We start from the raw sequence: 16,051 nt of genomic DNA on the forward strand, positions 1-16,051 counted from the left end.
TTATTTCTGTTACAACATCTTTAATAATCTTATAAAATAGCTTTATTAACTGATAATATCAGTTCTCCTCTTCAGAGTACCATTATCTAAGTTTTAGATAACCAGAAAATTATGTAATACTCATAATAATGCGATGATGAGCGGGTTCTCTCGATGCCCTTTATGGTCATTGGTAAAACTGTCACGATAGCTACATGGGTGATCGTTGATTGTAGTTGAAGTTCTGCACTCAAATATATTAAAAGGTCGATAGTGTTCTGCCGGCTCAAAGGGCTTATCTTTGAGTGGTATTTCGAAGTCAGTGTAACGGATATATACGCAGTTATGCTGAATTTGTAGTGTGTTGTTTTTGTACGCTTTTATTTTAAATATATTTGAACTGCTAAGCGTTTGTTTTTTAAAACTAACCATGTTCCGTTCCAAGAGGGATGTGGATCGTCATGTGCAAGAGATTCTTCGGAAGTTAACTAGTGAGAAAGAGGTAAGTGCGGCACAATGTTTTCTGCCTTTGTGAGTGACGTTAAATAAATATGAAATTGCTTGCACGCAAAATATGAAGTTGCTTGCCCGCAGACCATTTCGTTTTTAATCAGAGTTCTTTAGTTGTCATGTTGATTGTTTTTTTTTCTTTTTGCATTTTAGTGGCTATCAACATCATCTAATTGCTCTTTCATAACTGTTCTGTAACTTTCTTGCGTTGTAGTTTCCTTTCGCTGATTTCATTATTCCCTCTTTTTGTTAATTTTTCGCTTAAAATTGATTTAGCGGTTAGTTATCAAGGTGTAACTAATTTATAGGGGAATTCGTGTACTTGGTTTGATGGATAATGTGGACTAGCCAGTTGTATAATATGACGCAATGTAGTCGATGTCGGAATGAGTCCCTTTATATAAACAGAGGTGTGCATGAATTATAGCCGAGAAGCAGATTTCGAGTTATTACATTATTTATTGGGCTAGTATTAGTTGAAGCATTAGGCCTGATTAACTCGTTTTATGTTTACCCTATATTCAAGTTGTCATCGTTTGGTGCCTAATTGGGAAGTCTAAAAATCATGCGATCTGGGGTTTAAGCTTCAATCAGACTCAGATTATTTTTCCTTCGCTTGTAATCGCAGAGGAAGAATTTGTGTGAAAGATGCCCAGGTCCCCTGTTTTGATTCACATCAGTCTGTAGCCCTCCACTGTAACTATGGTAGAAAAGTGCTGTATTGTTCAAATCAGCATTGGGCGTGACACACCTTCATTTTAATATGTTCACTACCGTAATGAAATACCACAGCCGAATCCTATGTCATGTCACAGTTCTTCGTACTTGTGTGTCCCAGTGTAAACTTTAAGTGAAATACCTGTTAAGTGATTATTTTTCTCGTTAAAGATCCACAAAAGTAAAATGATTTTTTAATGAAGTGACTGGCACATTTGAAAAATGTGTGTGTTTGGTAGATAGTTGATACTTCGATGAATAAATAAATGATGCCCTGAAAATAACTCATATTAAATTACATGCTGAAACGGTGTACTAAGTAGAGCTTCAGTATGTTGCACAAGTAAGATCATTAAAAGTTTTTTAGAAAGAATTGTGACTCTAGCATATGTAATTTGTTTTGTTGCGGATTGAGTAATCAATTTTTATAATGATGTTTACACCAGAACAATATAAGATTTTTGGATAACAGCTCGCCCCCCCCCTCCCCCCTTTTTATTTTTAGAAAAGCTGATGTTTTAATTACAGTGGTGTTTAGATTGTGAGCAGTTCTTAATGGCGAGCTTTATCAAGAAACACTACTCTCTCTTCCTGCAATTTGATAAAGAAGTTTGCGTGACAGATTTATGGATTGGTGGAGTAGGGTGACGATTTGATTGTCTTTTTTCATTAGTGTGACCTTTGTGACATTACCGTTTGTCTGTAGACACACGTTGAACGAGTGTGCAAGCATTGTGTGGTGACATCTTACTTTAATCATAGCCTGTTACAAGTCCACTAATTTTATTCCTCCAAGTAGAAGTGAATGATTAGACATATCCATTGTTAAAATACCACCCAGTGGAAAATGTATGGCACGTATACTGGTTAAGAAGTTGAGTCGTAGGCCCACACGTTCAAGAACTGCGCCTGCCCTCATTAATTTTTGTGAATGTCTACTGAACATAATTTAGTGTGGATTACATTCTTAATTACTGTTGTTAAAATGATAAAATAAACTGATTTCTCATGTAAGATATGTGTAAACCACTCGATGGTGTGGTGGTATCTGGAACATTGCTTGAAAACAACCCAGGCTATTTATTATTCACAGACTGTTTGTATGCGACTTCCCCTGGTAGTGTTATATATGCGTTGTAGCTGCAGCAACCCTATGTCCACACCTGTATGGTTGGTTGAATCACAGGCAGCTGCCTGGGGATAAAATAACCCTTCCTCTCCCTGCTCCTCCACCCTTAAAAAGAGATGAAGTAGGCTGTTGCAGGCACGAAGGAGTGGATTGCGGCCACAGGGTGTTGGCAGCCACTAAGAGGCCGGGCTCACCCACTGATGGCTGGCAGTGGGAGACAGGGTTCACGTCTGCTGAAGAAGTAGCTGAACTGACGGGCCATCTAGCTTATGATAGGAAGAAATCAGCTAACAATGGCAGCCAAAGATGTACTGGCAGGGCATCTGCGGCCAATGGGAGACGAGCTGTACCACCGCTGGCCAGTGGAGAAACAAAGCTACTGGCCGTAGTTGTGACCGCTCTAGGAGTGGCAGCAGAGAAGATGTCTTCGCAGGTGCCAGACCCAACACCAGTTCGGCATAAAAACAGATTTTTTGCCATCTGTGGAAGCAGTGCCTGCTGCAGCTTCTGTTGCTGCTCGTGGAGGTGTAGCTTCTTCTTCCAGCATTGCGTGTTTGTGACTGGAGGGAGAGAATTGTTGCTTAGGAGGTGCACAGTTATCATAGTACTGTACTCCTGTTGAGGTGAAATATGACAACACACCTACAGTCTTACAAAGCATTGGTTGGCAGTAAACCGCTCAAGGGCTAACAGCAGTCAGTCCTGGGTAGTTTTAGGGGGGTGTCCAGTGAGGCAGGATCCCTGGATAATTGGAGACAATATCTTGAAGTGAAGTGGGACCACGTGATGGCCTGCGACAAGTTGGAGGGTGAGCAGAGGAAGTTGATCAAGGCAGTCTGGAGGCGACACCTGACGACATGAAAGTTGTGTGATCGATTCTTGATCAACTTGCTGAGATACACAGTGAGTGCAAACTAGGTGTAGTGCTGTGGAATGTTTGGGTGGTGTCCTAATTACCCGCCTGGCAGAGTATACGGGTATGTATACTGCAGGCATGTGATCTCGTACGTGGTAGGAGGTGCCTACAATCACAGCACTGTGTACTGAGTCAGACTTACCGCCAGCAGTGAGGCTGGGACCATGTGATGATGCCATGGTGGCAGCTGGAAGTTTGGTCGTAAACAACCCAGGCTTCTAATGTTACTGATAACAGCGTGTACACAATCTCCTGTGGCAGTGTAGCCTGCCGAATGTTGCTGTAGCATCCTGTGGTCCATTCCTTTACAGTTAGTTGTATCACAGCCAACACTTGGGGGTTCAATAATAAGTAATATAAGATTAACATTCTAATAATCTTACAGGGTCAACCAACATTTCTTACAGATGTTGCAAGTACTCATAGTGAATAATTTGATACTTTTTTGAACTTCTGTACAACATAAATTACTTTACTAGATTTATAAGTCATTTTAAGCAAGAAAAGAAGTATAACGGAATTGCTTCTTTTCATAAATATTGACTGATTTCATAAACACATAGTAACATATACCACTTAACATTTTCATTACCAGTGCATAAGGAATGCTCACTTACGTAATGTAAGAGATACTGTCGTCGGCATCTTGCTGACTCAAGTTTTAAGGTACACCATGTTAATGTCACCATCTTCAACATTCACTTGATATATTCATATGTAACAATGGAAACATCACGTTCAGGCTCTGAAGGCAATGCGATAGTCAACAGACTGCCGTGTTACCCTCGGGCATCCTTGTTTTCTCTTGCCCTGCAATGCAAACACACATGCGCCTTGTTTAACACAATTTTTGGTAGCTGGCAATACATTTATGAAAGAGGGGGTGGAATCATTGTCTGTCAGAATATACTTAACTGTGTTTTAGCTTTCTTTTCATTTTGATAGGTTAGTTTTGCTATGAAACCACAAATCTTTCTGATTTCACATGTTGAGTGTGGCCACCAAACAGACTGGGTTATGTATGAATTTCATTATTGTTTCGTTTAGAATTCTTTGACTCCTATTAGTCTCCTGATAGCTACTGCTGTTGCTTTTCTGGGTTTGGCCGGAGGGGGGGGGGGGGGTAGACCACCAGATTAAAAAATGCGTGATTTTGAGACTCAGTTGACAAGTACCCATAGGCCTATGTAAAATTTAATATGCAAACTTGGTGTTTGTCAGTTACACATCCAGCAAACTTCAGCTACTTTGAGACGTTTGAAGATATTATTGTAAAGTACACTATTGGCCATTAAAATTGCTACACAAAGAAGAAATGCAGATTATAAATGGGCATTCATTGGACAAATATATTATAGTAGAACTGACATGTGATTAAATTTTCATGCAATTTGGGTGCATAGATTGTGAGAAATCAGTACCCAGAACAACCGCCTCTGGCTGTAATAAAGGCCTTGATACGTCTGGGCATTGAGTCAAACAGAGCTGGGATGTCGTGTACAGGTATAGCTGTCCATGCAGCTTCAACACAATGCCACAGTTCGAGAGTAGTGACTGGCGTATTGTGACGAGCCAGTTGCTCGGCCACCATTGACCAGACGTTTTCAATTGGTGAGAGATCTGGAGAATGTGCTGGCCAGGGCAGCAGTCGAACATTTTCTGTATCCAGAAAGGCCCGTACACGACCTGCAACATGCGGTCGTGCATTATCTTGCTGCAATGTAGGGTTTCCCAGGGATCGAATGAAGGGTAGAGCCACGAGTCGTAACACATCTGAAATGTAACGTCCACTGTTCAAAGTGCCATCAATGCGAACAAGAGTTGACAGAGACGTGTAACCAATGGCACCCCATACCATCGTGCCGGGGTGATACGCCCATATGGCGATGACGAATACACGCTTCCAATGTGCATTCACCGCGATGTCGCCAAACACAGATGCGACCATCATGATGCTGTAAACAGAACCTGGATTCATCCGAAAAAATGACGTTTTGCCATTCGTGCACCCAGGTTTGTCGTTGAGTACACCATCGCAGGTGCTCCGGTCTGCGATGCAGTGTCAAGGGTAACTGCAGCCATGGTCTCTGAGCTGATAGTCCAAGCTGCTGCAAAGGTCGTCGAACTGTTTGTGCAGATGGTTGTTGTCTTGCAAACGTCCCCATCTGTTGTCTCGGGGGTCGAGACGTGGCTGCACGATGCATTACAGCCATGCGGATAAGATGCCTGTCATCTCGACTGCTAGTGATACGAGGCTATTGGGATCCAGCACGGCATTCCGTATTACCCTCCTGAACTCAGCGATTCCATATTCTGCCAACAGTCATTGGATCTCGACTGACGTGAGCAGCAATGTTGCGATACGATAAACCACAGTCGCGATAGGCTACAATCCGACCTTTATCAAAGTCGGAAATGTGATAGTACGCATTTCTCCTCCTTACACTAGGCATTGCAACAACATTTCACCAGGCAACACCGGTCAACTGCTGTTTGTGTATGAGAAATGGGATGGAAACTATCCTCATGTCAGCACGTTGTAGGTGTCACCACCGGCACCAACCTTGAGTGAATGCTCTGAAAAGCTAATCGTTTGCATATCACAGCATCATTTTCGTGTCGGTTAAATTTCGCGTCTGTAGCATGTCATCTTCGTGGTGTAGCAATTTTAATGGCCAGTACTGTATTTAGGGTAAAATGTCCTAGTTTGAGTTTTATCTTTACATCTAGTTATGTTTTCAGTCCTAATCTCTATTTTGAAAATGCATAATATATTCAGTTCTGCACATCTGGAGGTGCCACACCAATGACACGTAATGTGGCAAGGAAATAATATATAGGGTGATAACTTAAAAAAATTAGGTGCCTATATCAATGGGAATTTAAACAGGGAAAAGCACATTTTGAAACTCCTAAAGCACCATAGTTCGGCTACATTTGCGCTTTTAAACATTGCAAATCTTGGAGAGACAGTAAGTAAATAAGGTGAGATAGGGAATAATGTTTTGGTGTAACTGATTGTTACGAAAGTAAATCTTCATTGCTAGAAAATGTGCTGTAAGAATATTATGTGGCGCATACCTGTAGTCATCCTGTAGGCACCTCTTCAAGGAGTTGGGCATCTTAACTGTACCATCACAATACATACATTCGCTGATAAAATTTGTCATAAATATTTTCCCCCTGTGGGCCCGGGGGTTAGAAAAGGCTCGAGGTATTCCTGCCTGTCGTAAGAGGTGACTAAAGGGAGTCCTGCACCTTTCAACCTTTATGTGATGGTATCATGTAAGGTTTGACCTCCATTTTTCAAAATTTTCCCCCCAAGACTGAGCCAATTGGGGAAGGGCACCTTACATGGTGCATTGTGTCGATTGTGCATTGAGATCATTAGCCCAGTTTCTCATTGTGTCATTGTAGTCCTGGTCATCCTTCATCTCTTGAGCAAGGACACCTTCCTGGGTGCATTTTCCTCCACCCACTATGCAGTGTCGTTTTCTGCGCCGCTGATGAACATGGAGTTCTGTGCACCTCATATCCAGCATGGTAGCCAGTCCGTTGTCGTGGGGCCGCCATGTACCTTGTACGTTGTAGCCCCCTGACTACACAGGGATTGCTCTACTGATGCCTGCACCATTAACTCCCCACATATGCCAAGAAGTATCTGCCCATCACCCTGGGGCATCATGACTCCCAGCAATGACTATCTTGCCAGGTGGCCTTTGCTGCAGCTGGGTGGTGTCCGTGGGGAAGGCCCCTGGTCGGAGTGGGTGGCATCAGGGTGGATGACACGGGATGAAGCGTACCACGTCGTCACTTGCTGGTGATCAAATGCCAGCAGTCTCTAAGCGTTCCAAGTCTCCGTACAATGAAAGGAAGTATGATCCTAAATCGTTCCCCTCCATGGCCACACCATGGTAGGAACTTTAGGCTAAGGATGGCAGCAAACCTTTTTCTCCCTGGTACCTTGTATGTACGAGAGCTGATGGGGACTCAGTTGTCTCAATGAAGCCTCAGTTTTTGTAGAGCATTTAGAGGACAAGTTTGGGGACATGGAGGGCTTGTCCAAAATGCGGTCAGGGTCAGTCTTGATAAAAACAGCATACTCTGCCCAGTCACAGGCATTACTCGCTTGTGACAAGCGGGAAGGGGGGGGGGTGTTTCCGTTATCATCATGCCTCATAAGTGCTTAAATATGGTCCAGGGTATTATATTCCATAGGGACCTTCTTTTGCAGTCCAACAAAGGTTTGCGTGCCAACTTAGATCGATGAGGAATTCATTTCATCCAGCGCATCCATTGGGGTTCGAGGAATTATCAGGTTGCCACTGGTACCTTCATCTTGGCCTTCAAAGGTGACATATTACCCGAGAGTGTCAAGGTGATGGTCTACCAATGTGATTTCAAGCCATATATCCCTCCCCCAGTTCGGTGCTGGAAGTTCAGCCGTGTCTTCCCGCTGTACTTCCAGCATCAAATGTTGAGATTGTGGACGACCATCCCATCCCAATACTCCATGTGCCCTGCCTCCCATCTGTGTCAACTGCGGAGAGCATCGTTCCCCTTGCTCACCAGACTGCAGTATTTTACAGCGAGAAAGGAAAATCATGAAATACAAGACCCTGCCTGTACGGGCTTTAAACAAGGCAGACTGGGACGCTTTCACCTCTGCTGTCATCATTGACTCTCCCACGCATGGTAACATCGATGTGTTGGTTGAGCAGGTAACTACAATGATAGTTTCTGTGGCGGAAAATGTGATCCCTCATTTTTTGGGTGCTCCGACGAAACACAGTCCCTTGGTGGTTGCCAAAAGTCGCTGAGGCAATTAAGGAGAGTCGGCAACCTCTACAGCGGCACCCTTCCCTGGAGCACCTCATAGCCTTTAAATGGCTCCATGCCATCGTTCGCAAGCTTACCAAAAGATGGAAACAGGAGTGTTGGGAGAGATGTCTCTACCATTGGGTGCCATACGTACCTTCCCAAGTCTGGGCAAAGATCAAATGAGTTTTTGGGTACCAGATCCCAACAAGTGTTCCCAGTGTTAACATAAATGGTGTGTTATCTACTGACACAAAATGATTGCTGAGTACTATGCTCACGCCTGTGTTGGAGAATTACCCCCACCCCTGATTTGTGGTTTTAATCTCTTCTACCTGTTTTTTGCATTTCTGTGGTTATCTTCTCCCCTTTTATCCATATCAAGTGTTTGTTGCCCTTCCGTCGTTCTTGTGGTTTTTGCTTTCTCTCCATTTTGTGTTGTCAGCATTGTTTGTTGTATTCTTGTTTGTTGTATTCTCACCCTTGTGGCATTGTTTTATTCGGAACAAGGGACTGATGATCTAGCAGTTTGGTCCCCCCCCCCCCCCCCTCTTTTAAACCAACCAGCCAACCAACCATAAATAGTCACAATTTGACGGTAGTGGTATTCACACCTACAACACTAGAGGAAAAAATGACCTTTATTAGCTATCATTAAAGCTGTCAGTTGCTCAGAGATGTGATCAGTATGCATTTGTTTAAGAAGTTCAGCATTTTGGCTACTGCTTTAGAGTATATCTATTCCTTCATGAGTTTTGTTGTAAGTAATATGCTCAGTTAAAGGGAACAGTTACGTACATAATTACATGTTAGAAGAGCAAATGACTATCAGTACACCACATTAACATTGTCTATAGCACAAAAACGGGTGCACAATGGTGCAACAAAACTTTCTGATCATTTACCCAGTTATATAAAATCTGACAGCGAAGGAAAATTAGAAAACAAACTGCAGAAATTTCTCGTTACTTACTAATTTTAAGTATACCTGTTCTGTAGCCACATTTACAAATTAGGCTGTGATGTTAATGTGAAAATGACTCACTCTGCATCATTTCAGTTCCATGTCAGGAACAGTTTAGACACACACACACTGAAGAGCCAAAGAAAGTGGTACACGTGCCTAATATCATGTAGGGCCCCCATGAGCATGCAGAAGTTCCGCAACATGATATGGCATGGACTTGACTAATTTTTTGTAGTAGTGCTGGAGAGAATTGACATAAATCCGTAATAGTACGGGGGTGGAGATCTCGTCTGAACAGCTCATTGTAAGGTTATCCCAAATATGCTCAATAATGTTCATGTCTGGGGTGTTTGGTGATCAGCGGAAGTGTTCAAACTCAGAAGAGTGTTCCTGGAGCCACACTGTACTAGAAGTTCGGGATGCATGGGGTGTTGGATTGTCATGCTGGACCTGACCAAGTCTGTCGGGATGCACAATGAACATGAATGGATGCAAGTATCTGTCACCTATCAGAGTCATATCTAGACGTATCAGGTGTCCCATATCACTCCAACTACACACACCCCACACCATTACAGAGCCTCCTACCAGTTTGAACAGTCTTCTGCTGACATGCAGGGTCCATGGATTCATGGGTTGTCTCCGTACCCATCCATCTGCTCAATACAATTTGAAACGAGACTTGTCCGACTAGGCAACATGTTTTCAGTCAACAACAGTCCAATGTCGGTATTGATGGATCTAGGCAAGGTGTAAAGCTTTGTGTCTTGCAGTCATCAAGGATACACGAGTGGGCCTTTGGCTCCAAAAGCTCATATTGATGATGTTTCATTGAATGGTTCGAATGCTGGCACTGACTGACGGCACAGCATTGAAATCGGCATCAATTTGCGGAAGGGTTGTACTTCTGTCACATTGAATGTTCTCTTCAGTTGGTGTTGGTCCTGTTCTTGCAGGATCTTTTTCCAGCCACAGCGATGTCGGTGATTTGATGTTTTACCAGATTCCTAATATTCACGGTGCACTTCTGATCTGGTTACACGGTAAAATCCCCACTCATCACTATGTTGGAGATGCTGTGTCCCATCGCTCATTCCAACACACTTAAATCGTGATAACCTGCCATTGTAGCATCAGTAACAGATCTAGCAGCTGCACCAGACACTTCTTATTGCATAGGCGTTACCAACCGCAGTGCCGTATTCTGGCTGTTTACCTCTCTCTGTATTTGAATCCACATGCCTATACCAGTTTCTTTGGCACTTCAGTGTATATGCCCATGTTTATAATGTACCAAACATGTTTGGTGTATTATAAACATGAGCATTAATTTTCTTACAGTTGTGACAAACAAATAGTAGGATAATGATCTAAATTAGATTTATCAACAGAATAACTTTGAACAGAAAACTACTTGTATGAACAAAATTCCAGTTATTCAAAGGCACTAAGAGAGCAGTGCGATATTTAAGTGATGGGGGGAGTAATTCTTGCTAACTCTTGATGACAATTTTTTTTTTTTTTGTTGAATATACTTGAACTGTCAGTTCTCTGCATTTTTAAAGTAATGTTGGCTATCAGTAAATACAAGAATACTTCTTTCCCTTGTTCGCCGCTTTTTTATCAGCAGCGAAAATGAACTTTTGAGTTCAAGGACACATGTGCACAGAATGATCGATATTGATAGTGTGGCCTATGATGCATTTCTATACTCCAATTAAAATGTAACTTTTGTCATACGGTGCAACAGCATTGCCGCATTATCTGTCAGCTGCAGTATGTTACACAGGTGCAACAAATAACTTCAAATGTGTTATTTCTGACATGTTTCCCACAATCTTAATAGTGTGTGCTGTGAAGTTAAACTAGTGGCCTAGCCTAAAAGTGACCTTGTGTCCGGTACTGTATAATGTAACACAAAGAAGATGGTCCCTCATTTGCTACCCCTTTTCAAAATATCCCACAAATTTCACATAATTAGATGTGATCATCCTTTTTCCGTTTCAAGTGGCCTAAAATTAAAGAAGCACCACATGACTGGCCCTGAAATCCATAAAATTTTTCAGGATGTCTGTGGGGTCTTACATGAAGCCATGCCAAATTGAACCTTGATAAGTAGAATGGTGGGGCCATTAGTTGTGCATTTGTAATACCAATTTTTCTGTATCATGACAGATATGAATAAATCACAAAGTTTGCTTCACTGTTACTCATGATCTAAGGGGGCTGCCACTCTGAAACTGTGTAATTCTGCTGAATATTCTTGGTACAACAGTGTAGTTGCTGAACATATGCTCAGTGTACATCAGAGTTATTACAATTTGCTCTCAAAGTAGTTCATAAATCATGTTGTGACAAATTTGGATTATATCATGGCAGCTTGCATCTTATGATAGAATGACTTTCTGATGCAGGTTTTTCATGTCCAGATAACCAACATGTCATTAGGATGTAATTATGGAATATTGATTTCACAAATAATTCAGAGTTGTCCAGTATAGAAGTAGATAAAAATTGATTAATAATTTTTTTACGATGATCTACAAAAAGCTGTATTTCAAAAGGATCATCTTGGATTTGATTTTCCTTGCTCCATTGACAAAAACTCATTTTGTTTGGTCAGTAATGTTGACTTTCCAGATATTCACATTTGAAAATGACATAAAATTTATTAAAGGTGTTGTTAGATATTTTTGTTTTCATTAAAAATAAAATGAAGTGAATATTCTGTCGTAATCATTTTGATCAAAAGAATCATTCTATCAGATAGAGGTTATGGGTTGTTAGTGTAGAAAGAATCAGTTAAAAACTATGACAAAGAGCAGTAATAAACCAGACCAGAAATAGTGTCCACCATGTTGAAAACAATTTGCAGCGAAAAACCATTGACAGAAGTCAGCTTCGTCACAGTCGTAAGATGACGTACATCCACTGGAATTACTCGACACCAAATAACTGCTGCAGGTGTCAAAGATAGCTGTCAGAGGATATTCAAAAAGAAAGATAGTGAAGATCAAGAAGCACGGCATATAACATTGCTGGTGCTTGGAACTTAGATCAAAAAGATTTTCAAGCATCTAGTACAAGTAAGGCAAGTCCTGAATGCTTAGATCATTGACTGCTTATTAAAGAACTGAAAGAAAAGTTGAAATTGTCAAAGCAGTCAGAAAAACTACAGAATTGGACAATATCACTTGAAAGTTGGACTATTCACCAATTCAGAGTCTCTGAAAGAGTGGTGAAAACAGCTAGTATATTAAAGGCAGGAAATGTCGGACAGACACTGCCAAAGACCAAATGTCGCAAGATGATTTCAGAGACTGTGAAGGAAAGAGTACAGGGATTTTATCAGAGTGAAGAATTTGGTTGAATTCATCCAGAAAAAAAGACTTAACAGAAGGTGGGAAGAAATTTTAAATACAAATGTGTTTAGTGATAAACAGTTCAAAGGAAATTTTTGTTGTTTATGGACTTAAGAATGGATAGGAAATTTGCTTTTCCACACTGTGAATTTAGACCAGAATGGTGTGGAAACACATTCAGTCTTTGTCTGTACTATTCACCAAACTGTAAAACTGAAGCTTGCAATCAGGCCAATTAAAGAAGGTTACAAAAGTCCAATTGCTAAAACAGTATGAGATTTTGAATCTAAAGACTTTTTCACATGAAAAAATTGCACATCCATAAATGGAGAAAAGTGTTGTCGTTCTCAAAATGGCACAGAAACAACCTAAATGATCAGAGAAACATTTCTTTAAAGACAAAGGTTGAGGAAAGTAATTTTAATTAAAAAAAAGATAACTTATAACACTTTTTACAGATTTTATGTCATTTTCAAATGTACATATTTGAAAATGATGTATTTTCCCATAATAGTAGACAAAGCATATTCTTGAAATTCTTTCTTGTCTTAGAGCTGGTTTCTCCCAAAAATGAAACAAACATTTCCTGGCCAAACAAAATTAGATCTTGTCGATGGTATGAAGAAAAATCAAATCCAAAACGGCCTTTTGAGATACAGCCTTCTGAACATCGTGCAAAATTGATGACTAAAATTTTTAGGTCTTCTTTGGTATTATATAATTCAATAATTATTTGAGAAATCAAAAAGCCACTTCCACTGCTAACGACATGTTGGTTGGCTGCAAATGAGGAAAAGAAAATCAGCATCAGGAAGCCATTCTATCATAAGATAGAAGCTGCCAAAAAATGATCCAAATTTGTCACAAGATTTATGAGGTACATTGACAGCAAATTATGATAGCTCTGCTTTACACAGAGCATAAGTTCAGCATCTAGACTGTTGTACCAGGAATATTCAGTAGAATTGCACAGTTTTAGGATGAGAGCCCCTGCAGATCAAGAATAACAGTGAAGCAAACTGTGTGATTTATTCATATTTGTTGCGACATGGAAAAACTAGCATTTCCAAAAGCATGGCTAGTGGGTCCACCATACAACTTATCTAGCTGTAATTTGACCTGGTTTCATATAAGACTAATATGTACACCCTGTAAAAAATTTCATCAAAATTGTAGAGGGATGTCACTTGACATGGAATGATACTTTAGCCAGTTTTCATTATATTTGGATTCAGAACTTTGCGTTTGCACCTTTTATTTAGTGTTTAGAGAGATGCGATAATGGCAGAAAGACAATATCAGAAAAAATTAAATTTTGTTGATAATAAAACTTGCCTGGGTCACTCCATATGAAATGGTCCAGTGATGGTTGGTTGCTTTACCATTTTTAAATATTTGAATTTTTTTTATATGTGGTTGCCCTATATTTGAGAAGTTCAAAACCATTTTTTAAAATAATTTATCTTGCACCTGTACTGGATGGAGGCCATTTTCATTTGTAGGATTGCGATGAGTTTTCTGTCTGAAGACAGTAGCAAAAATTCAAATACCTCTGCACTGGGTTAACTTACAACATTGCAATTGACATGATTATTTTTAGAAAAGTCTTCTCTACAACATTGTCTATTACACAAAATAGCCTAAATTCATAAATAACCTGTGAAAATGACCTCCAAAGCTTGGTATCCAAATTTTCAAAAATCCACTTTGTAGGCCCAAAAATAACAAGGAGTGATTTATGTGTGTGTATTTTTTCCTATAGTTAGATATCATACACGACTACCTTCATATAGAGCAAGAACACTTACAAATGTTTCCTTAATTTTTTTAATGAATTTTGAAAATTTTTATTTTTTTCAAGTTTGGGGTTCGTTATCTCAGGTGGGACTGAATATAAAAATGATTTTTGTGCAGTTTGTACACCTATATGATAGCAACGTAGTGTAAAAATTTCAACATTGGTATCTGATTGAACAAAGATATGAATTTTTAAAAATGAGGAAATGATTCACATTACTCTACAACTTATCTTATGGCTGTTGCCTATTTAAATGGTTTATTGTTTCATTGTAATAAAATTTAATTGCGACATATTTTTAGTTAACTCTCACCCAATATTCATTTAGTTTATTTTTAATAATGCAATATAAAACAATAGGATCTTTTGTTTTTGTTCTACGGTAATAAAAATGCCCATTTACATTTATTGTCAATAAAGAAGTACATTATTGCGGGGTGTGGCAGTGTTGTAGTCAGTCTGTTCTGAAACCTCTGTTAGAGTGGATGTACATACTTCATCAAGAGTGTAGCATGTATTATGTGCTTTGTTCTGTGTGTAATTTGTAATTAGTTTTGAGAGATTAACTGGAATGCAATAACATGGATGAACAGTGCTCTGTTGGACAAAATGCAAGTGAGGTGTCACTAAACAGGTTATGGTTCAGTTTCAAAAAACTTGAAAAATGCCAATGACTTTGAAGTTAGACAAACTTTGTTTAAATTTAAAGTAAGTTGTTCTGTAACATCAGTGTAAGAGTATGATGATGAGAAGAAATATATTCTGAAGTACACCCACATTTTTTGGAAGAAAGTGCTGTGATCCCTTAAAGTTCATAAAAAGTCTATTAGTAAGGATTTGAGGGAAATAAAACTTGAACATTTGACCTTGTTATGTGAGAGTGAAACAGCTTCCCAAGTGAAATGTAATGTGATTCCTGGAAATTCCCTGTTCCCAAATTGTTACTCAAAAATATTTGTTTTGAATCCAGAACCTCCTACTGTCTTAAAACACCATTTATTGCAGGAATCATAGTGTGTGTTCAAAACGGAGGCGCTAGTCTTTACAAGAGCCCTCATTTTGTTACTCAGGTCTCCCTCCGCAGTGTTTTAATATGTACAGACTCATTGAGCAGCCTACTACTCTAGTCTTCCTTTGATCTCTCTGTCCATGACCTTTTCTCCTTGCTTTCCTGTGCCACCTGCTCAGTTGTCTTTCTGAGTCTCGAGTCACATGTGTATCCCAGCGAATGAGCAGACTGACTGTTCAGCTAGATAAGCTGATACTCGTGCTCCATTCCCTTTCATAACTCCAGCTGCGGATATGGAGATTTATGTCAAATCTTTCTCTACCTGAAAGTGGAATGACATGTGGGGCGCTACTGCTATCAGTAATAAACTCTCCACAACCAAGGAGACTGCAGCGCTTAGGTGCTCTTCCTTCCGCTCATCTTGGAAGGAGCCCACTGCTTTATGCCGTCTACACACTGGTCATACCAGGCTCACCCATTGTGTCCTCCTGTGTAACAAACCACTGCCACAATATGGTTGTGGAGCCAGACTGACGATATCCCACATATTGTTAGTGTGTCTCTTCGTGCTAAGTATAGTCGTCCTTAATTTTAATATTAGCAGACAATTCATGGACGATTGAAATGGTCCTCAGTTTCCTCGGTGAAAGTGATTACTTAGAGATATAAGGTTTTGCTTTACTCCTGGAGCAGAGGCAGGGTGGTTGTGGTTGGGGCCTCTCTTGACGTTTTCTCACTTGGGGACCCCATTACCACTCCCCCATGGAAAGATCACTCTTTTCTTCCAGTTTTTAGATTTTTAACCTTTTATGCCTTCTTCTGTGTGTGTTTCTCTCTCTCTCTCTC

The 16,051-nt window shown here is 40.2% G+C and overlaps 1 protein-coding gene across 1 annotated transcript in view; it reads left to right on the forward strand.

Moving 5' to 3' along the window:
• The first annotated feature begins 341 nt into the window (after nucleotides 1–341).
• LOC126236628 (E3 SUMO-protein ligase RanBP2) overlaps nucleotides 342–16,051 on the forward strand; it is a 265,257-nt gene continuing 249,547 nt past the window's right edge. Inside the window, exon 1 of the mRNA XM_049946076.1 lies at nucleotides 342–481. Coding sequence (XP_049802033.1) covers nucleotides 410–481 — 72 coding nt within the window. The 5' untranslated portion in view covers nucleotides 342–409. The remainder of the gene's footprint in view (nucleotides 482–16,051) is intronic.

This window comes from Schistocerca nitens, chromosome 2 (assembly GCF_023898315.1).
Source record: "Schistocerca nitens isolate TAMUIC-IGC-003100 chromosome 2, iqSchNite1.1, whole genome shotgun sequence".
Classification (NCBI taxonomy): domain Eukaryota; kingdom Metazoa; phylum Arthropoda; class Insecta; order Orthoptera; family Acrididae; genus Schistocerca; species Schistocerca nitens.